Here is a 26,827-nt window from a genome sequence, read left to right on the forward strand (position 1 = left end):
TGTCCATATTGGATGACGAAACATCGTTCATTCTCTGAATGATACTCGTCATCCAAAATGGATGATGCTTTGTCGTCCATCGTCCAAATCTGGGTGACGATGGTCATATAGAGGTCATCCTCTAGATGACTCCGTCTTATTCCTTTGTCGTTAGTTTACCATTCGGTGGAGAAAGTGATCGAATTTCAGGTTTGATATCTTATGAGAGAAAAAATGAATTTTTTTAAACTTAATCAAAGGGGGAAATGTTATTTTTTCAAACCAATGGAGAAAAATGAGATATGATTTTAATTATTTTAATATTAGTGATTTAATTTTAATTATTTTAATAGTAGTCGTTTGCATCCCCTTCTAATGTTACTTTAGTAGATGGATTGATGTCATATGTTTTTGGTTTTGGAACTGTTAATCCAACTTCGTCAATTTCATTGTCATCTATTTTGAGTTTACCACAATTTTCCTTTAATTTAATTTATGTGAGTAAACTCACTCATGCTCTTAACTGTTGTGTCTCATTCTTTCCTGATCATTGTTTATTTTAGGATCTTACGACGAAGCAAATTATTGGTAGAGGACATGAATCTAGGGGTCTCTATATCCTGGATATGGAAATGTCAAAGTCCATTACTTGTTCTAGTTCCTTAACTCTATTCGAAGCTCACTGTCGGTTGAGACATCCTACTTTACTTATGTTGAAGACTCTATGTCCACAATTTCGTCATGTATCTTCGTTAGATGTGAGTCATGTCAATTTGTCAAACATCATCATTTGTTTTCAGGTTCTAGAGTCAATAAACGAGCTAACTCTCTTTTTGAGTTAGTTCATTCAGATGTTTAGGGTCCTTGTCCTATTGTGTCCAAAATTGGATTTAAATATTTTATTACTTTTGTTTATGATTATTCTCGTATGACTTGACTTGACTTAATGAAAAATCGTTCTAAAATGTTTTCTCATTTTTGTGCCTTTTATGCTAAAATAAAAACACAATTCAATGTTTCTATTCATATCTTACATAGTGATAATGCTAAAAAATATTTCTCTAAATCTTTTCAGTCATATTTGATCCAAAATGACATTCTTCATCAATTCTCTTGTGCTACCACACCATCTCAAAATGGAGTAGCTAAAAGGAAAAATAGACACCTACTTGAAACAGTTCGAGCACTCTTGTTGCAAATGCATGTTCTCAAACAATTTTGGGCTAATGCAATTTCCACATCTTGTTTTTCAATTAACCGCATGCCATCATCAGTTTTCTAAGGTCAGATTCCTTATACTGTTCTTTTTCCAAATAAATCTTTATTTCTTATTGAACCAAAAATATTTGGTAGTACGTGTTTTGTTTGAAATATTCGTCTTGCTGTCACAAAATTAGATCCCAAGTCTTTAAAATATGTTTTTCTTGGTTACTCTCATCTTCAAAAAGGATATAAGTGCTTTTGCCCCACCCTAAACAAATATTTGGTGTCATCTGATGTTACATTTTTGGAAAACATTCATTTCTTCTCTACTTCTGTTACTTACAACATTCAGAGAGAGGATGATGATTTGTTGGTGTACACCGTTACCTCATCCCGCCCTCTAGAGGATGCTTTTATATCTGTTAGTTCTCTAGAAATTCCTTTACCTGAAGAGTCGATTCCTATCAAACCACCCATTACGTAAGTGTACTCTAGATGACAACAACCTCCGGATACATGTCTTAAACCATTCTCTTCGTCATTTGATCCAGTTCCTAATAATATTGATCTACTAATTGCTCTTCGAAAAGGTAAAAGACAGTGTACTTATCCTATCTCTTCTTTTGTTTCTTATGGTCACTTATCCCTTATTTCTTGTTCCTTTATTATATCGCTTGATTCTATTTCTATTCCTCATACCACTCATGAAGCTCTATCTCATCTTGGTTAGCGTGAGGCTATGATAGAGGAAATGAATGTCTTAGCTGATAATGGTACTTGGGACTTGATCAATCTACCTACATGAAAGAAAGTCATTAGATGTAAATGGGTGTTCACAGTTAAGGTTAATCCGGATGGATCAGTGGCTCACCTTAAGGCTCAGTTGGTTGCTAAAGGATATACACAGACTTATGGGGTGGATTATTCTAATACTTTCTTTCCTGTTTCCAAGCTGACCTTTGTTCATTTATTTATTTCTATGGCAGTTACCTATAATTGGCCTTTACACCAACTGGATATCAAGAATGTCTTCTTGCATGGTGACCTTCAAGAGGAATTTATGGGGTGGATTATTTTAATACTTTTTTTCCTGTTTCCAAGCTGACCTTTGTTCGTTTATTTATTTCTATGGCAATTACCTATAATTGGCCTTTACACCAACTGAATATCAAGAATGTCTTCTTGCATGGTGACCTTCAAGAGGAAGTTTATATGAAGCAACCCCCTGGTTTTGTTGCTCAAGGGGAGTATGGAAAAGATTGTTGGCTTCGCAAATCTTTGTATGGTTTGAAACAAAGTCCTCGTGCTTGGATTGGAAAATTTAGTCAGACAGTTCAAAAGTTCAACATGATAAAAAAATAAATGTGATCATTCAGTTTTCTATAGACAGTCTAAAACTGTAGCATTATTCTAATTGTGTATGTTGATGATATTATCATTACTGGAAGCGATACTGTGGGAATTTCCTCTCTTAAATCTTTTCTTCACACGCAGTTTCAAACAAAATCTAAGCTTTGGGGGGGTTGAAATATTTCTTGGGTATTGAAGTAATAATAAACAAGAAAGACATCTTCCTATCTCAAAAGGAAATATGTGCTCAACTTATTAACAGAGACAGGAAAATTAAGAGCCAAACCATGTAGCACTCTGATGGTTCTTAATCTACAACTTACAAAAAATAGTAAACTGTTTGAAGAACCCGAGAAGTATAGAAGATTGGTGGGAAAGTTGAATTATCTTACAGTGACTCGTCTTGACATTGTATATTCTGTTAATGTTGTAAGTCAATTCATGTCATCTCCAACAATCGATCATTGGGCAACCTTAGAGTAAATTTTGTGCTACTTGAAGGGTGCTCCTAAATGTGGTATATTGTATGGAAATCATAGTCACACTAATATTGAGTGTTTCTCAGATACAAATTGGGCAAGTTCCAAGGTAGATAGAAGATCCACCATTGGTTCTTGTGTCTTTGTTGGAGGAAATTTGGTATCATGGAAGAGCAAGAAGCAAAGTGTTGTATCTCGATCTAGTGCAAGAAGCAAAGTGATCAAAATAATAATAATCTATGTCTATAGTATTATTATTAATTCAAAGATGTCAGATTGAAGTGTAAACAAAAAAGAATACAAGAATTGTATATTAAGATTGATTGTATAATGTATTGCTAAATATTTATAGTTATATCTTATATCATCTCTTTTTTTCTCGTTGTGTTGTATCTATAGTTGTAAAAGTAAGAATTATACAAATTTAACATATTATAGTGGTTGATGGTATGATAGATGTCATAGTGGTCTCAATAAGGTGAAAAAGCAATTGTATTTCAATCATGAAAACTAATTTTGAGGAGAATGGTTCCTTAATAATAAGAGACACTTATTTAATGCTTAGATGATTGTTATAATCGTGACGAGATTAGTCATTGTTTTCATATTTTGTGGGTTTTTAAGGAAAGTCATTCTGCTTGAGATTGACTATGCGAATTACAGGTTGAAATGATGCATATTTATTGACTACTAATTACTGTTGAGAATCATATATGAGAGTACAATAATACTATGTACATAAATAATGATATATCATCGTATAATTTAGTGTTATTTTATTTTTAATTTTTAACTATCTAATCACATTATGACATATTATTATATGTGCATAAAATTATATACATAATACTATCCATGTGACTAAGTCTAAGACTAATATATTATTTTAGTAAGTTGGGAATTTCTCTATTAGGTAAAATTGGTATAGATAAATAATTTCTGCACTTGATTAGAAATAATAAAATAATATTAATATATTATTTTATGTAAATATTTTTAGTAGATTATTGGATATATTTAGCATTGTGTTTAGTTCAACTAACATATTTGCTTTGTTTATTTTCTAAAACACTCTCATGTTAATAATATATTTGAATTTGTTATAATATAAATTAATTAAATTATTTTTAGAAAAAAAAATCTTATTGTTAATATATATTTTTAAAAAATATTTAATATATGAATTTTATTTAATATTATTTATTATATCATTATTAATAATAAATAATTATTAACACTATTATATACATAATTTTTATATATAAATAATCGTATATCATTATATAATTAAATAATTAAAAATTAAAATAATATCTAATTATATTATAATATATTATTATTTATATCTAAATATTGTAAATTTAAAAAATACGTGCGTTCCAAAAAATTAATATTATATCACCTTTGTCAGACGGATCAATCTTAAAACGCAGCGTTTCATTTTCCGAGCACGTAACTTAGCCTGGTGGCAGAGACTTCACCCGCACTGAACAATACACGTAGATCAATCAATAGAAATCGGCCGCGTGGAACGTCATGGTTTTATTTATAATTATCGTTTTTTATTTCTCTTAATTTTCATTTCATTCTCACTGTCAGTGATATATTTTGTTTCCTCTGTTCTTTCTCGAAAAACAAACAGAACTTCTAGTAGCCGATTCTGGGTTGTTCGTATATTGACTTCTTAGCCTTCAGCTCATTGGATTGAGGTCCTTGTAGATCGAATCGTGTTCGTTCATTCTATCAGATTCTCCGAGGTATAATTTTTCAGATCTTTAGTTATGTGAAAGGGAATTGTCAAGGTCGTTTTACTTTATTTGTTTGTTTTTGTTTTTCTTCTTGTTTCTTAACGAATTGATTTGTTGTACATTTTAATTGGTCTATGCAGTGAAATCGACGAGTCTCTAAAACGTCGACACAATGGTTTCGTTTGAAATGAATGACCGTAAAAGTGAGTTACAATCATATTCAGGTGTTATTCTTGATTTTTATTGTGCTTTTGATCGTAAATTGTAGTTTTGATTATGAAAGCCTAAGAAATTTGTATATGAATATTTGATTTGAATGATGTAATCAGTTTAAAGATGATAGTTAGGGCTTTAGCTATCACTTGAGATGGATTTTAATTAGTTGCTGATTTTATAGAGCTTTGTTGAATAATTTTTTAGCAAAATCTATAATATATGTTGGATAACAGTAGAGGGAATTTTCTTAATTGTTTTTGAGTAATTTTTGTTTTATTCGTCTACTTTTACTTGCTTTCTTCTAATTGATGGTTAGCTTTTATAGAAATTTTATGAATTTCAAATGGTCCATGGTTATGGGGAAGTTATCATCACATATATTTCATTTACTAGCTTAAGACACGAATATTGGATGATTAAGTAGCATTTTCTATGGTCTAGATAATCTTTGATTTGAGCATGTAGAATTTTGTGGAATTTAGAGCTTGAAAATTCATTTCGTGTGCTTGTGTGGCTTGTGAAAAGAAATATTTGACTATATGGAATTGTATGTTTGATGTTTCTGAGTAAGAGAGTCAAAAAGAAGCATTTATATGCAAAATTGGTGTCCTCTTTTTTGCTTGAAAGAATTTTCAGCTAATAATTATTATTGGAAATGGAATAGAGATTGGGCTGGGGTTGACTGGATTTGGAATATTTTTCACATTCTTGGGGATCATCTTCTTCTTCGATAAGGGATTACTGGCCATGGGAAATGTAAGTCTTGTTAGATTTGCCGTCTTGTTTGTGTTTTCATTTTTCTTATTATGTTAGGGCTTATTTACTGAAAGATGTTTTATTAAAACTGGCTTTCCATATTGGCCTTTAGATCCTCTTCATCTCAGGAGTGTCTCTATCCATTGGTTTGAAGTCCACTATGCAATTTTTCATGAAACGTCAAAACTTTAAGGTTCTTTTTTCTTACTCTCGCCCATTTTGTTTCACTAGATGTGGAGTGTGTTGTTGATGTATATTATCCATCTTTTTCATTCTTTTAATTGCATGTGCTCTTGTTGATTGTAAAGGGAACCATCTCTTTTGGTCTTGGCTTCTTCTTTGTTGTTATTGGTTGGCCAATTATTGGAATGATTCTTGAGACATATGGGTTCATTGTGCTCTTCAGGTTTGGCAGAATCCTTCATGCTTTTATTTTTATTCATTTATTGTACATGATTTGAGTTGCTAATGGTATTTTTTTGTACAGTGGTTTCTGGCCAACACTTGCTGTTTTCATTCAGAGGATACCTATTCTTGGTTGGGTATTCCAACTACCATTTGTTAGATCGGTATGTTTATTCTTGAACTCAAATTATTGACTATCAACTGTGAGATTTTCTTTTAAGAGATTACAAGTAGACTTGTGAATATATAGAATACTTTTTTGCTTTGAATTGAGTTACATATTGGATCATCAATTCTTTCTGAAATGCTAAACCTACTTTGTTTGAATATTATTTTTTGTTGAACTGTATATTATTTTATTTGGAGTATGGAAACTCTGAATACTCCGAAGAGTGATATGCAAAAGAATTTTTTTTTTATAGCTTGGCTTTTAGATATTCTTGTCATGTTGATATATCTTATAATTCATTCAATATATTTGAGTCATCAATGTTGGTTTCCTTATTTGGGAATATGAGTGGGGCAAAGTATATTTTTGCATTTATTATTATTTTTTATTCTAGTGATTCTATGCTGTTAATAGCAGACAAGGAAATCCTACTTCTGTAGTAATTAAGGAAATACTTTTTCGGGTTTCAAAATTTCTGTTTCATTTTCTTATTTGAGAGGTGAATACTTTGTCTTTTGTGTTTTTCTTTTGGTACCGTCTGTGCCATATATGCAGAACTCAAGATAATCAAAGTGTTATGATATTTGTTTATTTCATGATAAGTTGGAGCATTTCATATGTTTTGGTGTCTTGACACAGACATGGAATATCATATCTTAATAAACTGACATGTTTGTACTTGTATTTGTACATTTATATGCAGAACTCTGATTTTCTGTTTTTCTTTTCATAGTAGAATAACAGAAAATAAGACAATTATTAAGCTTGTTAGTGTGGGGCTGGGGAAGCTCCATAACCAAGGTTGCAAAATACTATCCAAATGTTTGTACAGGAAAAAAGTTGATAGTAATTAGTGATGCACTGTGTTTCTCTGCACATGGTCTAACTTTGGTGGTAGAACTCTTAAGACTTTCATATCTTGGTGGATTTCTCAGTGTATAGATGATACTAAAGAATAGGCACATATCTCAATTCTTTGTGATACAGGATTGTATAGATGCTAGAATTAACAGTCATTTTTTATCAGAATATGTAGACTCTGTTCAGCAAGTTATGGAGTGACTGTGTCCCCTTCCTGAACTCTAGATGAGTTAGTTTGATTGATTTCGTTTGTTGACTTTATGTGTTTGAATGCCTCTGCTGTTTATATGGCAATTGTGTTTCAGAAATGGATTTTTTGCATTAGAAATGTGGTTTAGCAATCCCTTATATATTGCTTCGTTTAAGCTCAAGTCATCTTCATGAAACTTTGTGGGCGCTTGGAAACTCTTTAGAAGTGAATGTTTGGATACTAAAAGTTGAAAAACAAAATATGATTATGTGTAGAAATGTCAACATGATGTCTTTGTATGATCACTTACTGATATGCAAGTACATTCCTGATATTTAAATGTAAAGAGCTTGTTTCTTTTCATGTGCAGTTATTCGACAAGTATCGGGGAAAACGGGTGCCTGTATAAACTCTCTATGGAAAGCAAGGAAGTACAATGTAGTGACAGGTCCACTTGCAAATTACTTTTGGATGGTAGACAAAATTCTTTGGTTTAATTCACATGGTGACTTGAAAACGATTCTCTTTGAGAAGTTAACCAAATTCTCTTACTTGAAGAAAGAGAATGAAAATGATTTTCATCATTTTCTCTAATACTCTATCGATGTTTTCATTTTGGCTCCATAGCTGAAGTTGAATACAAGCTTTCTAATACTCTATCGATGTTCATCAATCCGTTCTGCCACTCCCTTGGAAGGAAAAAATAAATCCTGTAAATGATCCTTTTTCCTTGATAGACTTGAAGAATGCACATGTTTTTAGTTACCTTTTTTCGGTTTCTGAAGTTTTTTCAAATGGCCGATTGATTTGTAATGGCATTTATGTGTGAAGTTTCTGCTTGATTTATAGTATTTACCTTGAAATGGATTTTCACTTGATACGTGTGACCTGATAACACATGATTTTCACTACACAAGGAGAGTATGTTGTTTTAGGAGTGCATTACACATGATTCTCATTTCACAACAAGAGTATGCCATGCTAAGAATGCGAGTATCTAATAATAAGAGTGTATTTTGTACACATCAGAAGTTGGACATGTGGAATCAGCATATAATTCTGTTGTCATACGCAAATTTGAATTCAATAAAATTATGCATATATATATTTTTAAGTATACAAATGAGTTGCATCATGTAATGGCATACATGTGCATCAATTTGTGTATTTGAAAATGTGAAGGTGTAGTATTGTTCATTTTGATATTATATATATATATATATTTTGTAATTTCTTAGGGATTATTGAAATTTTATTTAACTTGACTATTATTAAAGGAGTAGCAATTCTATGTACACACAATGAGTAAAAATTTGAGTATAAACAATATCGTATTATTATATGATTGAATGATATTTTATTTTTAATCTAGAATTATATAATTATATAATAACATGTTATTATTTATACTAAAGATTGTATTTATTGTTTGTTGATATAAATTTATTTTTTAAAATAAGTTTATTATATGGATTAAACTAGATGTAGGTTTCAAATTTCCTATGTTTGAGATAAGATTTTTTTTGGGAAATTAAATGAATTGGCCAAAAAAATAGGGGTTTAAGCGAAATTGCCTCAAAAATTAAAAATTAAATAAAAATGCCTTATTTGGTTGCAATGACCAAAATGCCCTTATATAAAACCAAAAATTTTACTTATTTCTACCGTAATTTCCCCTTAATCATTGTTGAAATTCAAAGAATTTTATGGGTCTCTCATGGCACAACGTTTGTTTATCTTCTTCATATTTTTGTTGACTTTTTTTGTGTTTTTCGATGGCCAAAATGGCAAAGAAGGTTAGTACGTCATCTTACTTTTGTTTGAATCAATTTATTATTAGAATTATTGTGATTTGATGAAGATTTTGAGCGTTGAATGTTTAGGGTTTCAATTTTGAGCAATGCATAAAATGTCTTGATTCTTGGTTATTTCGGTTGATTTTTTTGAGGGTATTGTGATATAGGATGTGTATATTTGATTTGTGTTGAAATTGAAGGCTGGAATGATGATTTTTGGTTAGAAAATGTATTAGTTTTGTCGAAGATCTGCCTAAGGGACCCCGAGATTCTCTGGGGTGAATAAATCTCCCTCGAGTTGGAATGACGCCATGTGGGATGAGGGGGAAATTTAATTTTTAAAATAGTTAGGACCCATGGGAGAGCGGGGGAAACCCTCATGCGGGAGAAGGTAATTGTATAGTAACCTGGGGGGTGATCCATGAAAGATGGAGGAATACAGGGGTTGGGGGAAATTTTAATTTTTTGAAAGTATATGACCTGTGAGAGATTAGAAAATTAATAATGGGGTAAATTAACTCTACAAGACCTGTTTGAGAGTAAAACATATATAAAGGGGCAAATGAATATTTTTTCACTCATAGAGTTTTTTGACGTGTAGTTTTTGAATTTCATATCTATTTTTTGAATTTTAGGATTCTTCGATATATAATTTTTAAATTTGAGGTGTGTTTATTGATTTTTGGGTTTTGTAAGATTCATTTTACGGTGTAATTATTGAATTTTAGATTAATTTTTTTATTTTTGTCATATTAAGCTATTTTAATGTATAGTTTCCAAATTTAATGTCTTTTTTCCTGTTTTAGGGTTATTCAATGTGTAGTTTTCCAATTTTAGGTTCGTTGCTTTATTTTTGTACTTTTTAGGTCCGTTTTCTTATGCAATTTCTGAATTTCATATTGATATTTTGGTTTTTTTTATTTCTAAGCTATTTCAACATTTAGTTTTCAAAATTCAAATATGTTTTTTATTTTTTTTTCATTTTAAGATATTTTGATTCGTACTTTTTGAATTTCTAAGCAATTTTTTGGTTTTTGACATTTTAAGGTATTTCAATGTGCAGTTTTCAAATTTTAGTTTCGTTTTTCGATATTTGTCATTATAAATTTTTGGATGTATAGTTTTCAAATTTTAGTCTAATTTTTTTATTGTTGTCATTATAAGGTATTTCCACATGTACTTTTCGAATTTCAGATCGATTTTTCAGAATCTGTTATTCTAGGATATTTCAACGTTTAGTTTTCAAAATTCAAGATTGTTTTTTATTTTTGTCATTTTAGGGTTTTTCAACTTGTAATTTTCGAATTTATAAACAATTTTTCTATTTTTGACATTCTAGGGTATAGTTTTTGAATTTTAATTTTGTTTTTCGATATTTGTCATTTTAAGGTTTTTGGACGTGTAGTTTTCAAACTTCAATCCAGTTTTTTTATTGTTATTATTTTAGGGTATTTTGACATGTACTGTTTGAATTTTAGCTCGATTTTTCAGTTTTTATTATTTTAGGGTATTTCAACGTTTAGTTTTTGAAATTCAATTATATTTTTCAATATTTGTCATTTTAAAATTTCTGGATATGTAGTTTTCAAATTTTAGTCCCCTTTTTTTATTATTATTATTTTAGGATATTTCGACATATACTTTTTAAATTTCAAATTGATTTTTTAGTTTTTATCATTCCAGGGTATTTCAATGCTTAGTTTTTAAAATTCATGTCTGTTTTTTTAATTTTTATTATTCTAAGATAATTCGACTTGTAATTTTCAAAATTCTGAGTGATTTTTTGGTTTTTGACATTATAGGGTATTTTAATCTATAGTTTTCGAATTTCAATTTTGTTCTCTGTTATTTGTTATTTAATTCAAATATAGGATAATTTCACATGTAATTTTTAAATTTTCATTCGATTATTCAATTTTTGTCTTTTTAGAGTATTTCAACATGTAAATTTCAAATTTTAGGTCTGTTTTTTCTATATTTGTCATTTCCATTTATGTTTTTATATCTATTTTGTTTAATAAAATTCTTATAAACTTAAAATTTTTTTTACACGATATTTCTCATAAAAGAAAATGTGATGATGGTGAATTAAGAATCCTAAATGGGGTGACACTTTTGAGTAGAGGTTATATTTCGTGTCTAGCGCACCGCCATATTGAAGATTAGGTCTATACTGACACCATAACAATTGCGATTGTTCGAGAGGATGTGTTTTAGGCATCTCCTTCGATTATTAGAAATCAAGTTTAGTAGAGTGTTGGTGCACTTATTTTTACTATGACAGTTATATCGGGGCTTAGACAGAGATAAATTTTGGTTTAGAGTAAATGAGGTTGATGTGAGATTCTATAGCTATCATGGTTCCCAGATTAATACACTCTAAATTATAGTAATAATTAGGTAAGAACATAAATGATTCTTCTGGTTAGCCCCTTAATGAATTTAAAACTCAATTTCTTACCCACCTGACCTACGATTATGAAATATCAATTTTATACTTGTCAGCAATATCGATAATGATCTCTTTAGGTTGATAAATTTGATCAATCAACACAAACTTTGATCTCATTAATTGACCTAAAGCTTGAGCCCTAACTTATCTATGATGTGACATTATTTGATCAACTGAACATGTGTGGGTTGGATTCATTTTACAAATTTTATAAAACTTGACTTAATTTGACTCTGTTTCTCGTTAAATACCATTGGCATTTTTCATCATAACCCTTAATCTTCCATTGCCTCGTGTCAGACTTAAGCACTATGTATTAAAATTCTTTTTTTAGGGCAAATTGGTTCACAAAATCTTTTAAGTGTTTTTTGTTATGAAAAATGTCACCAAGTTTATAGCATTCCCCTCTTGGATTGATCCTACGCCACTTGATGATGTTAAAAGTTGTGAAGGAAAATCGGAAAACCACTTAAACTGATCAATGAAAAATTATCAAAAAATAGTCTTGAATAATTTCTGCCACCCATAATAGGATCTTTAAATTGTAAACTATTTATATCACAGGTAACAAGTGACATATCCTCGGACTCTGTCTTATCAAGAGAAATATCAGTCATCTTGTTTTCATCAAAGTCACCCCAGTCGAGAACCATATTTTTGTCTCCACGAGTCCATTCATCCGTAATATCTAATGCATCATTATTGAAATCAATCAAGTCTTCTTACTTAGATTCTCTTTTCACTTCACCAATTTCTTCTTTTTCTTCTTCTTGCCCTTTGATTGGGGTACATATAACAAAAGCATGAGACGTTCCTTAAGACATTGAGACATGTCAATAAGGCCTTGGACATTTTCATCATTTTTTATCTTTATAGGGTAGTTGAGCTCAATTCTTTTTGGTTTTATACATAACTGAATGTAGTTTTTAATTGAATCAATATTGCAATATTCACAAGTGTTGGATAAATCCCTCAAATGTTATTTTAGAGGGAATTTTGACCAATTGTTTACAACCTCCAATATATTTCATTGTGTTTTCATCACGTTGGATCCATTCTTTTTAGAAATGAATAGAAACATAACAAGTCATTTTAATTATCAATCTTACAATAAAAAATTTTGGAGAAAAATTAAACATTTATAATAAAAAAATCCACAATAACCATTCATCAATATATATATGTCATATCTAATTTTCCAAAATGTCTCTATCTATTCTTAACATTTCATTTAAAACCATCTTATAATGTTTAATATTAAAATGCATTCTATATTTTTCTAATATTTTATTTAACCCCCTATAATTATCTAACTTTTTATTTAACATACTACATATTGTCTTGTATCAAAATACATCTATCTATTACTAATATTTTATTTAAAACCTTCTTACAATGTTTAATATTAAAATACCCTCATATATTTTTTTTAAATTTTATTAAACCCCCTATAATTATCTAACATTTCATTTAATACCTTCATATGTTCTCTTGTATTGAAATGCATCTATCTATTCCTAATATTTCATTTAAAACTTGCTTACAATGTTTACCATTAAAATGCCTCTTATATTTTTCTAACATTTCATTTAACCTCTATAATTATCTGACATTTCATTAATACCCTCATATGTTGTTTTGTACCGAAATATATCTATCTATTCTTAATATTTCATTTAAAACCTTCTTACAATGTTTAATATCAAAATTCCTCCCATTTTTTTCTAATATTTTATTTAACCCTCTGTAATTATTTAATATTTTATTCAACACTTTCATATATTGTCTTGTATCAAAATACATATATTTATTCCTAACATTTCATTTTACCCCTTATAATTATATAATATCTCGTTTAACACCCTCATATGTTGTCTTGTATTGAAACACATCTATCTACTCCTAACATTTTATTCAAAATTGTCTTACCATATTTAATATCAAAATACCATCCATATTTTTCTAACATTTCATTTAACCTATTATAATTATCTAATATTTTATTTAACACCCTTATACGTTGTCTTGTATGGAAATGCATTTATCTACTCTTCACATTTCATTCAAAGTTGTCTTACAATGTTTAATATCAAAATGCCCTTCATAATTTTCTAACATTTCATTTAACCTTTTATAATTATCTAATATTTCATTTAACACCCTCATACGTTATCTTGCATCGAAATGTATCTATCTATTCCTAATATTTTATTTAAAACATTCATTCTTTGTTTAATATGAAAATGCCCTCATATTTTCAAATATTTTTTAACGCCTAAATTATTATCAAATATCAAAATATCCTATTTACATAACATACAAATTAGATTTAACAAATAAAATTAAATTTTAAGTTAAAATTCGTATAAATACTTTTTTCTCACGAATTGATTTTTTTTTATGTGAATCCAAAAAATACGAATTTTTTCTTTCGAATGAATTTGTAATATCAAATATTAAATAAAAATAAGTGAGAGTGAGTGTTTGAATTATATGAAAATATATATAAGTGAAGAGTTTATATATAAATGATAAAGGGTAGTTTTAGTATTTTAAAAAATATTGATAACATTTTTACTTAGAAATAAGAAAAATAGATATTTTTGTTTAAAAATAAGAAAAATGAACATTTTTGCTTAAAGAGTGGTAAAATGGCCATTTACTTTAATTTCTCGATTTTTTTTGTCTTCCTATTTATATGTAAATTTATTTTGATCATAAAAGTTCTATTGTTTAAAAATGTTGATTTTAATGTTAAAATGGATAGGCAAAGAAATCTCTCTTTTCTTGAAGGAAAAAAATTAATTGGAATGTATTTTACTATATTTTAAACAAATAAAAGTCTTTACGAATTTTGTACAAAATATACATAAATATTTTCGTCGCCCATTTTTCCTTTTTCTTATTAAAAAAAAAAAAATCTTAGTCCTTTGTTTTGGTTGTGCGCACTGTTCTACTGGCGCCCTCCAGACAAACGTTGTCTTTCTCTCTTAATTTGCGCCAAAATTCACAAAATTCTTTCACTCTTTGAACTAACTTCGAAGTTCGAAGCTTAAGCTCAAACCTCTCTTTCTTTTCTTGAAACCCATTTCTAGGGTTCTTAATTTATCAGAATATCTCCCAATTCACCAAAACGTGTCGTTTTATTCTAATTATTTCACAGTTTTGGACATTTTAGGGTTTTTTTTTTTTTATCACATGCAGTCGAGTGATTCTCTTAACATTTGGTCAATTTGGGACCTACCCAATGCTGGTTTCGTCATTCGTCATTAGGATTTGTTCTTTATCAATTTTAGAGTGTAAAGATCCAAAGTTTGATCAGTTTCGTTAGGGCTTTTGGAATTTCGGCTTCTGGGTTGGTTCAATCGGGTGTTTAATTTTCTAAATTGCAATCTGTTTTGGAGTTTAAATTAAGGTTTCCAAGTAGGCTTTATTTGTGGGATGAATAGCGTTTTCAGTGAACAGATACTTGCAGACAAGCTCTCCAAGCTCAACGGCACCCAACAGTGTATTGAAAGTATCCTTTTTGTTTGTTAATTTTGAGAACAATTAGTTTATTATATTGCTTATTGCTTTATTAATGAACATATGCAGTTGAATGTAGAACTTGTTTGTTTGTTGTGTTCTATGAGTTAACGCAACAAAGTTTTGAAAATTTGATGCTTTATATGAATACGCTAAGGACCTATTGTAATTGCATTGTTCATGATTTTTGCTAAATGTGGTGGTCAATACTAATTGCAGCAAATTCTTAATTCTTTGGCTTATTGGGGTCAAGTTGCAGAAAAAAAGATAATCAATTGATCTGGAGTGTAATTGTGGAGCAGAAACGAGAATTTGTTGGATAATTAAGATTGAGTTTTTGATTATTGATGTGTACATATGTGCAGTCCTTGGAGGTCTTCACTATAGCAATAAATTTCGGAGGTGTGCGTTTTTTTTTTTTTTTTTCTGAATTGAATGAGATTGGCTTTTTCTTGTTCAAGTTCAATGTTTGGATTGTGAGGTCTTGAATTTAGATTGTATAAAATATTGCTCATTATATGATGTCAATGAGTAATAAACTAATTTAAATGTTGTTGGGGATTTGAATCTACACCAGAATACTGAGAAGATAAACAAAATTGCGGTTGCATGCCGATATTGGTTGTATCTCCATGTCATTTGTTACCTTAACTTATGTACATAGCATTGTCACACTGGTGTATATTTCACCAGAGCAAAGCAGAGCTGGTGGTTACAACATGGGATAAACAATTTCACAGTTCGTCAATGGTTCAGAAAGTTCCCCTTTTGTATCTTGCAAATGACATCCTACAGAACAGTAAGCGTAAAGGAAATGAATTTGTTACTGAGTTTTGGAAAGTCCTTCCCTCAGCTCTCAAAGACGTTGTTGAGAAAGGGGATGATCATGGAAAGAAGGTTGTCTCTAGATTGGTAAGTTTCTTAATATTGAGCACTGATGATATAGCTCCTTTTTAAACCAATGGATCTGTCAATTACCTTAATTTTGGATTTAATTGTTGCACTTTGTTATCAATTAGCTAAAATATATCTGTATTCGTTATAATTTGCTGGCCAATGTTTATTAACTGTTAATGTATGAGTAATCAAGAGTGTCAACCCCAAGAGTCAAGTTGAGCTGTTAAGGTCTTTGTTATAAACTTAGAGGTCAGGGATTCAAGTGCCTTTCTGTTTAATTATTTGAGACATTATCCCAAAAGTTTCTTGATTACCAGGGCTGTAGAGTCTAGTAGTATTCTAAAATTAGATGTTGGTGAACATCTAAAAAGTTTAAGCAATATCTTGAAAAAGGTTGAACATGTTACTTTTGTTGGCAATCTGTTAATTAGTTTTATTAAACTTGTAGGTCAATATATGGGAAGAAAGGAGAGTCTTTGGGTCCCGTGGACGAAGCCTCAAAGATGTGATGCTTGCTGCTGGAGATGTGCCTCCACCACCCTTGGAGTTTAGCGGCAAAAAACGTTCACGCTCAGTCAGAATTGTGAAAAGAGATTCCCGATCCATTAGAACGGTTAGAACAGTGCCATTTTCTTCCTGTCTCTCTCTCTCTCTCTGTTTTTTTCTATTGTTTTTCTAGATGTGATCACATTATTACCTTTTCTTATTTCTCTGGACATCAGAAATTATCTATTGGAGGTGCAGCTGAAAAAATAGTGTCAGCATATCACTTGGTGCTCAGTGAACGTCCCAGTGAAGAGGAGGAGATGGCTAAGTGCAAGTCAGGGGTTCATCGCGTGAGGAAGATGGAGAAAGAGGTTGATGTTGTCTGTACCATTGGTAAGCCAATAATTATATGAGCTCAAATATATATGCTGTAGTTTTAGAAAAATATTTAGCATCTGCAGCTTTACTTCTTTTCCTGACATCTAAAGCTAATTGTTTGTCTGAAACTTACTTTCTTTGTCTTCAGCGGAAGATCCAAAGCGAAAATCCTTGGCCTCTGAACTAGAGAAGGAAGAACATCTTTTGAAACAATGTATTGAGAAACTTAAATCAGTTGAAGCCAATAGAGTAGCACTTGTATCTCAGTTAAAAGAAGCTCTCCATGAAGAGGTACCAATTCATCCAGTCATTTGAAGAGAATATTGTAAAGATGTTTGTGCATGTAATATTCATCACAATAGGAGTTTTTGCTATTCCATGTTCTTAGTTTCTGAATTTTTTTTTTCCAGGAATCTGAACTGGAGAATGTTCGAACTCAGATGCAGGTACTGGTGCTACTTCATACCTTTAAACGTATTTTTGTTTCAATAATCTCCTAATAAAAGTATGTGATTGGTGTACATTTGGCTATATAGCCTACACTGATTTATGTTGTTCCAGTCACTACTATTTAGTTTCAACTTTTGGATGTAAGCAGCTTGTCAATGAGTACTCCCATGGTTACTAATGAAACGTTTGCCTTCTGTAAATCTAATTTGCCATAAAATCTGTCTCTCCCAAGGTTTAATTAAGTTGTGGAAGTTTGTGGGAATATGTAGATGTTTGAAATGGAAAATTTATATTATCCACACAGTTTTATAAACAGTAGGGTTAAGGTTGAACATTAATCACGCACATCTTAAGTCATCTATTGACTGAAGCTGGAAGTTCAATGATCTGTGTCTTCCTGTAGGCAAATTTGGTTCCAGTCACAATAGTCAATTTGTTATGATTTTTTTTTGAAACATATGATTGCCAACAAAATATTGCTATGTTATTTTTGAAACCTTTATCTTATGAGTTGAATACTAGGCTGCTGCAGATCTATTTACTATGGTTCAAAAAAGGATATTCTAAATGTTTGTTTTAATTTATCACTCTAGGTAGCTCAGGGTCAGGCAGAGGAGGCCTGCAACATGCGGAAGCGACTCAATGATGAAGATCATGTATCAAAACTATCTACTATGACTACCCCATCAGTTGATACTAACACAAAAGCTGGACAAACACCAAAGAGGACAGCTGCAGCTATTGCAGCTGAAGTTGCAGACAAGCTTACAGCTTCTAGCTCGTCACAAATGATCATGCACTCTGTTCTCTCTACATTTGCAGCTGAAGAAGCAAAGAATGCTGGTTTAGTAAAGGCTTCTACATCATCAAACTCATTCACATCCATACCTGTCAATTCAGTGACTGATGCGATTGCAAAGTCTGAGAAGCCTATGGCGATTTCGGATCCCAACAAGTTTTTGCCAGCTCAGTCACTTACCGTTCCTCCCAACCAATCATATCAGACCATTTTGGTACCCCAACCAACTCTGCCAAGCCAGGCCTCAACCTCGCAAGCTCAATATCACATGCTTTCTAACCCACCACCCCAACAATATATGCAGCCATCAGGTGGAATCATGACCCCATTCGGCTACAGTAGCATTTCATCCATGCCAGCAGGACCTCCTCCACCTCATATGGTCAGTCCAATGGTTCCTTTGGTTCAACAACCAATTCCATTAGCGCAGCAACCAGCACCTATGAATCAGCAGATACCTATGTTGACACAGCAGCCCCCAGCACCTCCTAGTTTCAGGCCACTACAGCCGCCGGGACTGGTATATTATGGTCATCCTCCCCATTCCTAATGATATTAATTTTTGGCAAGTTAGATCAGTAGAATCTCTTTGATTTTGTTTACTGGTAGAATCTGTTTATGGAAAGTTAGAAATTTTGTTTGTGCAAATTGGCTTTTCAGATATCAAAATACATAGATGTTGGATAGTAGTCCTACAAGTATCTGTTCAAAGAGCAGCTGAAAATGCTTAGTTGGGGATACCGAAGTAGTGTAATATTATTGATTTTTTGTTATTTCTGATTTGTAAAAACAGATGTACTTCACACATGAATTTGGATTTCAGAAAAAAAAAAAGCATTATCAAACTCTTGCATTAAAAAGTAACCACAGATAGACCCAATGCCGAACTCTTTTAACCTTTCATTATCCTCCTTGCAACGAAATCTTTAAACCAATTGGGCATATGGTAAATGATTGCCATGATGGTGGAGAATTGTCCAGTGGTGAACCAAGCTGGGGGATTGTTCTTTAACAAAACAGCCAGAGTGTCCCTTGCAAACACATCAGCTGGGGTTGATTTTGGTGTTTGTGAAAGATAAGCTCTCTCCTTGATTATGTCTTCAAATGGCTCGTATAGATTCCATTCAGCTGTGCTGCAGTTGGCAACGGCAGAGTTGGCTATGTTTGACTTAATTGCCCCAGGAGCAACGACAGTGACATGAATCCCAAAATGACGAAGTTCAAGTCTGCTTTAGACATCAATAATATCATCAGTACAATTCGATCCTTAAAGAGGTATATGACCAGCTGAAATGGCCCGGCTGTGCAATGAGCAGCAGTAAGTGTGGCAGAGATAAGCATACCTCAAGGTATCAGTAAGTGAAAGAATGGTAGCTTTACTTGCACCGTAAACAGCAGCCCAAGGTGTAGGCATTGCAACACTAATACTTCCTGTATTTACAATCTTTCCCTTTTTCCTGGCAGCCATGTGGGGAACAACGGCTTGAATCATCCTCGGGGCACCTATTTGTTAATAGGATTGAATATCAGATAGGAAATACCCAATACAGTAAGCAGTTTAATGCAGGACTAGAAAGGTGGTTCAATTTTCTCCTCAAAACTATCTTTTTCAACCAAAGCTTTAAATTCGATGGTAAAATGCTGTTAATGAGAATAGTAATAAAAACACGAAAAAATATGCAAATCAATCTTACTTCCATTGAATTAGATCATAAAATTTGATACACTGTTCAGAACTGGATAAACTAATTAAATACTAGTATTGGGTCCTTATCATAAACGTTGGTGTTGAAAGTTTGCTCCATAGCTGACCAAGGAAGCTCAGCAAGAGGGCCAACACATTGGACTTCTGCATTGTTAACCAAAATATCAATTCTTCCAAACTTTTCAATTACATTCGCCACACAATTTTTCTTACTGTCATCTGAAACAACATCAAGTTCATGCAGAAAGAACCTGGAATCATTCTCCAGATCTCTCATGGTTCTTTTTGACCTACTTGACCATATGACTCTGGTCCCCTCACTTGTGAGTATATATCACATTTCCAAGCACTGTTTCCATTAGTTTGTTCAATGGAATTTGAAAGTCGGTTCAACTTTTCTTGGATCATCTCCTGAACTCAATAAAAATGAGCAATATATTATTTAAACTAAGTTTGTATGTCTTATAGGAAAAAATAAAAATTAAATAATCCTCTAACTTAATAATTTTATCTCATTCTTGAAAAACTTAGTATTCATTTATATAAGTAACAAGAAACATTATATTATTATTAAGTGAATATTACAATATAAATGCAACAAAGTTTTCTCAAATTAACCCAAAAACAAAAAAAAGTGAACTTACAATTCTTTGAGTAGACTTATAATTAATCAATCTTTCGTCCTTACATCTCTTATGTATTGCTATAAATACTTTTGCTTGAGATGACTCTTCTCCGTTTTTAGCCTTGTAACCATAATTCAAAAGATGCATTTTTATCAATTTACCAGTCATATAATAGATAGATCAATCATAACTTAATAATTATATTCCAACTTGCTATTTCATCCATTAAGTGAGCGATACTCTTAGTCCCTTCAATATGTGGCTTCATTTGTGTTGAACAATTTCTCCTATTTGTTTCACTGCATTTTTGTTCTATTTGGACATTTATGTGAGAACTTTGCATAAGCATTTATTCACCATGACAAAAACAAGTATCATACCATGACATAATATCATCGACCACAAGATACTCATATATTTCTACCCGATCTCTACAGTAATAAAACACACATTTTGCAAGGGTATAAAACTTTTTCATCAATTGATTTGTTTCTAAATACAAAATTTATAAATCTATTCACTTCTTCAAGGTATTCGTCACTTAGTTAATCAAAATTCATCAATCTCTTATGCTTGTGATTATCCATTAAAGATAACTGATAAAATAATAAATAATATTTTAGATTATGCATTTATTCTTATAACAAATAAAGTAAAGTGGCCACATTTTTCTATAAAGTAACGTGCCTGTATAACTATAATATATTGCCATACTTTCTTGTCTAGCGTTTAATGAAAACATCATTACTAACAATCATCAAACAAGTTGATTTCAATTACTACCATAACATCGTTGTATGGATGCAATCACTAGTTTACAAAATGAAAGCATAGGACAAGCTAACAAGGAAGCTTGAATATAGACATGAATCATCATTTTTATGCCTGCTAAATTGAAATTTCTTAACTTTCATACGCTATTTTATTATCTTTTCTGGTTTGGTTACAGTACCAAGTAGAGATCAAAACTTGGTTCAACCGGGTACTTGAGTCAAACTCGAACTTGACTTCTATCAAGCGAGTTGCAGTCGAGCAACTTTGAAGGGATCTTACTGAGCTCAATCCTAAACTAGTCATTGGCATCTCTTAAATAGCTCTTGGTTGATAGTTACTTTAGCTAGGATTAAATGGTACAATATTACAGCGGGGATTCTAGAACTCATTGATACCACTAGAAACAGGCAAGATTATAAGAATTACAATACAAGGGTGAATGAAAATAATGTTTGTACACAATTCTATTGACAAATTATACCAAGACTGGCAAATCTAAGTTCAGTTTGAATTGTTCCTCTTTAATGTACCAGGTATACAGGGTAATCATGAGTTTGCTTAGTGGACATTTTAATTTTACTACGCATTCAGTCGTTTCACTTTCTTAACCATGCAGCTTGAAAATCTTGTTAAGTCGGTTTGAATGTGTACAACTTCAGTTTAATAATGCAACACCAGAGGAATGCATCAACATTGATTGGAAAAAGAAACCATCAATATATCAACAGTGTGCGAGGTAAATGCTTAGTTTGGATCAGTTTCTAATAAATTGCAGCTTTACAGACTTATCAGATTTCAGTGAAGAAACTTAAGCTCAGTGGAAATTTAAAAAAAAAATTGCAGCTTTACACACGGGCACATGCAACATGAACCCATTGCAAAGTTTCTTGGTTCTTCTGCACAGTCAACACAACATCTATAGCAACTCTTTCATTGCATCAGACATGTCAATTATCAAACGCTTGGTCAGTTTTAGAAGACTATTGGCAGATTTGGTTTGCTGCTGTAGTACTCACTGTTAACGAATCAAATCACAACAATATAGGGTCAGTAAAACTAATCATTTCCTAGTTTTCGGGTTATATCATGGTCAAATGCATAATTCATTTACCCCTTTGAACCTATAAAATCAATCCACCTCAAAGCCTTCCACTATCAAAATTTTTATTATCCCCCAATTTGCTCCATAATCCTGGAACAATTTTTTTTTTAAAATTTTTGCTGCCTAACTTGGTTCGATAAGTAAATCCTGAAATATAATTATTGAACCTACAATTATTGTATTGGGTAATTCAATATTTTGCTAGTAACGGAAGAGTCTTTTCTTGAACTTGATCTCCCATTTGAAGATAATAAAACTCCACTAGTTTTGTTAATCTTGGAATAGCTGCTCTCTACTTGCTGAACAAAATTCTAATGGGAAATTTGATCATATAACACTTATAAAAAAAATTAGCCACCCATCTCCAGTTAACCATCATCCACTTCAATCTCTATCTCATTGTGATATACAAATCGAGATCAACTTGCTCAAACATTTTTGACAGATCTTTACAGCACATACAATGTCAATCTAATTATTTTAAACCTGATTTTGGAAAGGTTGCATATGTTGTTATGTTCTGAGAGTAATAGATCTCTCTTGCAACTCCTACTAAACAAAATATGACCTAAGGTTTGAGATATTTTGTTTCTCATAAGGATCATACATTCTCTATGTCTTCTTTCTAAGCCAACTTCCATCAAACACCTAACAAAACTAATACAAAATTACAAATCCATGTCCTTTACATAGAAAAGAATAAAACTGGCATCATATCTCATTGTTTCACACAACTCTTTACGTACTTCTCAATACAAATGCACTGCCGGCAAAGGGAAAAATTATACCCACCTGATAAAAAAATGGAGAAAGATGGTGCAAATTGTTCAAGCCTTGATTGGACAAAGATTTTTGGATTCCATTATTTTTAATGGCATTTAATGCAAATATTATGATAAAGATACTACTGAATATTCCAATATTATCGATTATTATAAATGTTATTATAGTTATTAATCCAAACCAAACCAATGTTTCAAACCATTAGTCAAATTAAATTATTTTTCTTTTAATTTTTCAACCCAAATTAAATAATTTTTTAACCCAAAGAAAATTAAATCAAATCGTAAATTTAGAATGACTCAATTCAATTTTATGGTTTGAACTATTTTATGTACACCCTTAAATTTTCATCACGTAATTCAGCTTTCATTTGTGTTTTTGTTGTCGGGCATTCCGGCTTATCAACCTGATCAAAATTTCAGCTGCTCGAATTTTCAGCTGGTGTCCTTTATCAATAACCATCATGATCGTAAATAGTTAAAACTAAAACCTTAATGACCGGACGCATAAATGATATGTAGCAATTATATTTTAATTATCAATAACCTTATTGGTGCTGAGTGTTTGATCAATACAGTAATACCCAGATATTTCAGATGACAGTGTTTGTTGATTAGTCCAGACAATGCAGAACTCAGCATTTCACTGCTTTTCTGACAATAAAATCTTTAACAAAAATGGGCATATGGTATAGAATCGCCATTATGGTGGAGAGTTGACCGGAGGAGAACCAAGCAGGGGGGTTGTTCTTCATCACTGCCGCTACAGTGTTCTTTGCAAACACTTCTGCAGGGGTTGACTTTGATGTCTGCGAAAAATAAGCTCTCTCTCGGATATATTCTTCAAATGGCTTGTACAGCTTCCATTCAGGCATCCGGTTGTAGTTGGAAAGAGCAGTCTTTCCTATATTGGATGTTATAGCCCCAGGGACGATGTTGATGACATCAATTCCAAAATGTCTTAGTTCCAATCTGCAATAGACACCAGACTTGTGAAGATAATTTCATGAGAAAAGCCTTTGGTCATGGAATGATCATATTTACATGGGATATACGTATATCATAAAATGACACAATCTAAATGCTCAAGATGACTGCTGCATCAATAGGTTTATACAGCCTCTTCTAAGAGTAGTATTCTTTCAACAATGGCCAGATAGCATGTGGAAACATCTATGCATAAGAAAAGAAAGGTTATGCTATAATTTTCTGATGATTTTCATGGCATTTGTGATATAGTGCTACAAGAATAGTGTAATCAGAATAGGAATCTGCGAAATACAAACCTCAAAGTATCAGTCAGTGAATGAAGAGCACATTTAGTTGATGTGTAGACGCCAGCCCATGGTGCAGGAAGGTATGCACTAACACTTCCGACATTTACAATCTTTCCCTTCTTCCTGGATGCCATGTGAGGAACAACTGCTTGAACCATCCTCATGGGACCTACAGAACAGTAAAATAATGCAGCTTCAAGAAATCGATGTATTAACCTACAAATGGAACTTCAAAAATGCCCAAGTTCTAGGTACATAGATAACATGACCCTCTAACATCAGCTGCTTTTTTACAACTGAGTAAAACTATTTTCAATTATTTATCCTACCCAGTTCAAGTTTGAATAGTAGGAATTGCCTCAAAACCATTGGAAGAATTTTGTTAACTCCAATAAAACCATTCTCAGTTGATTATCTAGCCAAGTTCAGAAAAATAGGAGTTTCTATATGTAATTCACCAGATGCGGAGATTGCAGCAAGCATTTTTTGTTAAGAAATTTTTTTTATCGTCATGCAAATCTCAGAGAACTAGTTTCTACAAGTTCAAAATGACAAACTTGGTGGAAAGGTGGTTGAAACCCACTCAAAACCTTTTTTTTTAAACCCCCATGCTGCTTTTGCAATTGGTTTTCAACTGGACATGAAATGAAAGACACAGGATTTCCAAAAAACAACTGGTGAAAAAAGGCTCTAGAAGCTCAAGTGTACCAAATAATTGGTAGTGGTAGTACAAATAAGGCATGGAAAAAATTAGTTCAAGTATGACAAAAATGAAATACATAAAAGAAAAAGGTGTAAAAGTTCTGTTTTTTCATTGACAGAGTCTGCTGATAAAATAATGTTAATTTCCATTTTCAATTACTTCCACATTTTTCTCATTATAGTTGCATTTATCATAACTTCTTTATTTCTTCATAATCACTCCATGGTATTATATGCAATGACTCTCCATAGTCAGTTCCACTCCTTACACTCTTATCACAACTTAAAGCAACCACTCCAACTACGTAATTTTTTCTTCATTTTGGTACATGAAAACCATCCAATCTCTCTCACCAGATCAACTATTTCTAAACTTATGCACTAGTAGAACCTATGACCTTGGTGGCTAGAAGAGTAATGGATATAATATCTCACACAACACCTCAAAGGGATTCACAATTCTGCCAAGTCACTGCTTAATCCTCCAATAACTCATCATAGCCATTCAATGCTGTATCTACTCAGTAATAATCTAAACATACAAACAACAAATCGAAGCACACAACTCATCCGGGTAGTCGTCATTTTCAAAATCCAAATTATAATCAGAAACATAATAAAAAAAATATATATTATAATGAGCACCAAATTCAAAATCACTCTTTAATCTTTTAATTACCTTAATAGCTATTCAAGTGAAAATCTTTTTAGCGGCAGTTTAGACATATAATCACCACCGGATAAAAGAAAAAACCCAAAAAAGGCAATGAAAACTCTCATAAAGTTACAATCATTACAACCCCATATCCAAATAAATTAAATTAAAATTACCATAAACATTGGTATTGAAAGTGTGCTCCATAGCTGATAAAGGAAGCTCAGCAAGAGGGCCAACACATTGAACTCCAGCATTATTAACCAAAACATCAATCTTTCCACATTTTTCAACAACATTTGACACAACATTCTTCACACTTTCATCAGAAACAACATCAAGTTCTTGAAGGAAGAACCTGGGGTCATGTTCGAGGTCAGCCATGGCCGTTTTGGATCTGCTGGTGGCCACCACCATGCACCCTTTTGCAGCAAACTCACGTGCCAGCGCGTGGCCTATCCCGCCCTGAGAACAGCCGATGATTAACACCACTGGCAGCTGCTGCTCTTGAGGCTCCATTGAAATGGCGTGTGAGAGAAGTTACAGGGTTTGGCGTAGATTTAAGCAGACGAGAGTTGACATTTCAACTTTCCAACAAGATATTGCCTTTAGGGAAATTATCAAAAATTACCAAAATACCCTCCCACTAAGTAAAAATGCCCAAAATCACTATTTTCAAACAAAAATGCCCAAATTCACTATTTCAAGCAAAAATGCCCATAACTTTTTTCAAAATACCAAAATTACCCTTCCCCTTATTTATATAAACCCTCCTCACTCACTATGAGGGGTTAAAATTTTTTTTATTAAAATTGTTAAGTTTAGTTTTTATGTCGTAATATAAGGATTAAATCAATGTTTCACAAATATGGGGGGTTAAATAAATTTTAGATAAATATGGAGGCTTTTGGATATTTTACATTGCAAAGGCATTTTGATATTTCTTTATTTCATAACTTTTTCTAAAATGTCAAAATTACCCTTCCCCTCATCTATATAAACCCTCCTCGCTTACTTTTATTACACACACTTCTCATATCACTCAAACACTCACTTTCACTTTTA

At 31.7% G+C, this 26,827-nt stretch overlaps 4 protein-coding genes across 5 annotated transcripts; 2 read left to right on the forward strand and 2 right to left on the reverse strand.

Moving 5' to 3' along the window:
* The first annotated feature begins 4,579 nt into the window (after window positions 1-4,579).
* Window positions 4,580-8,232, forward strand: LOC123211322 (vesicle transport protein GOT1-like). Of its 2 annotated transcripts, none has more exons than XM_044629965.1 (7): window positions 4,580-4,768; window positions 4,900-4,983; window positions 5,640-5,731; window positions 5,844-5,924; window positions 6,040-6,137; window positions 6,219-6,300; window positions 7,727-8,232. In XM_044629965.1, the coding sequence occupies exons 2-7, from the start codon at window positions 4,932-4,934 to the stop codon at window positions 7,763-7,765; spliced, it is 444 nt and encodes a 147-aa protein (XP_044485900.1). In that variant the 5' UTR covers window positions 4,580-4,768; window positions 4,900-4,931; the 3' UTR covers window positions 7,766-8,232. The 2 variants fall into 2 exon arrangements, with proteins under 2 accessions (XP_044485900.1, XP_044485909.1); XM_044629974.1 differs by having other exon boundaries at window positions 4,583-4,768; window positions 4,900-4,962.
* A 6,282-nt stretch (window positions 8,233-14,514) lies between these two features.
* LOC123209327 (regulation of nuclear pre-mRNA domain-containing protein 1B-like) lies at window positions 14,515-18,984 on the forward strand. The gene is made up of 7 exons (XM_044627316.1): window positions 14,515-15,121; window positions 15,794-16,041; window positions 16,475-16,639; window positions 16,749-16,905; window positions 17,039-17,181; window positions 17,301-17,336; window positions 17,934-18,984. Exons 1-7 carry the CDS (start codon window positions 15,046-15,048, stop codon window positions 18,687-18,689), a joined length of 1,581 nt encoding a protein of 526 aa, XP_044483251.1. The 5' UTR covers window positions 14,515-15,045; the 3' UTR covers window positions 18,690-18,984.
* A 47-nt stretch (window positions 18,985-19,031) lies between these two features.
* LOC123209332 (short-chain dehydrogenase RED1-like) lies at window positions 19,032-20,148 on the reverse strand. The gene is made up of 3 exons (XM_044627324.1): window positions 19,917-20,148; window positions 19,483-19,645; window positions 19,032-19,365 (listed from the first exon to the last, which is right to left on the reverse strand). The coding sequence occupies exons 1-3, from the start codon at window positions 20,119-20,121 to the stop codon at window positions 19,032-19,034; spliced, it is 702 nt and encodes a 233-aa protein (XP_044483259.1). The 5' UTR covers window positions 20,122-20,148.
* Window positions 20,149-23,643: 3,495 nt separating this feature from the next.
* Window positions 23,644-26,366, reverse strand: LOC123217271 (short-chain dehydrogenase RED1-like). Its single transcript, XM_044638186.1, has 3 exons — window positions 25,939-26,366; window positions 24,415-24,574; window positions 23,644-24,100 (listed from the first exon to the last, which is right to left on the reverse strand). The coding sequence occupies exons 1-3, from the start codon at window positions 26,279-26,281 to the stop codon at window positions 23,764-23,766; spliced, it is 840 nt and encodes a 279-aa protein (XP_044494121.1). The 5' UTR covers window positions 26,282-26,366; the 3' UTR covers window positions 23,644-23,763.
* Between the last annotated feature and the right edge of the window lie 461 nt (window positions 26,367-26,827).

The sequence above is a fragment of the Mangifera indica genome, chromosome 1 (assembly GCF_011075055.1).
Source record: "Mangifera indica cultivar Alphonso chromosome 1, CATAS_Mindica_2.1, whole genome shotgun sequence".
Lineage (NCBI taxonomy): Eukaryota > Viridiplantae > Streptophyta > Magnoliopsida > Sapindales > Anacardiaceae > Mangifera > Mangifera indica.

Excerpts from the sequence above, each read along its gene's own strand:
- LOC123211322 (XM_044629965.1), top strand. The coding sequence starts at position 4,932 with ATGGTTTCGTTTGAAATGAATGACCGTAAAAGTGAGTTACAATCATAT. Across the intron at positions 6,138-6,218 it reads GGGTTCATTGTGCTCTTCAG|TGGTTTCTGGCCAACACTTG; the intron begins GTTTGGCAGAAT and ends TTTTTTGTACAG. Across the intron at positions 6,301-7,726 it reads AACTACCATTTGTTAGATCG|TTATTCGACAAGTATCGGGG; the intron begins GTATGTTTATTC and ends TTTCATGTGCAG.
- LOC123209327 (XM_044627316.1), top strand. The coding sequence starts at position 15,046 with ATGAATAGCGTTTTCAGTGAACAGATACTTGCAGACAAGCTCTCCAAG. Across the intron at positions 16,906-17,038 it reads TGATGTTGTCTGTACCATTG|CGGAAGATCCAAAGCGAAAA; the intron begins GTAAGCCAATAA and ends CTTTGTCTTCAG. Across the intron at positions 17,182-17,300 it reads AAGAAGCTCTCCATGAAGAG|GAATCTGAACTGGAGAATGT; the intron begins GTACCAATTCAT and ends TTTTTTTTCCAG.
- LOC123217271 (XM_044638186.1), bottom strand. The coding sequence starts at position 26,281 with ATGGAGCCTCAAGAGCAGCAGCTGCCAGTGGTGTTAATCATCGGCTGT. Across the intron at positions 24,575-25,938 it reads TTTCAATACCAATGTTTATG|GTCCCATGAGGATGGTTCAA; the intron begins GTAATTTTAATT and ends ACTGTTCTGTAG. Across the intron at positions 24,101-24,414 it reads TCACTGACTGATACTTTGAG|ATTGGAACTAAGACATTTTG; the intron begins GTTTGTATTTCG and ends TGTCTATTGCAG.
- LOC123209332 (XM_044627324.1), bottom strand. The coding sequence starts at position 20,121 with ATGAGAGATCTGGAGAATGATTCCAGGTTCTTTCTGCATGAACTTGAT. Across the intron at positions 19,646-19,916 it reads AACTTTCAACACCAACGTTT|TAGGTGCCCCGAGGATGATT; the intron begins ATGATAAGGACC and ends CCTATTAACAAA. Across the intron at positions 19,366-19,482 it reads TCACTTACTGATACCTTGAG|ACTTGAACTTCGTCATTTTG; the intron begins GTATGCTTATCT and ends TGTCTAAAGCAG.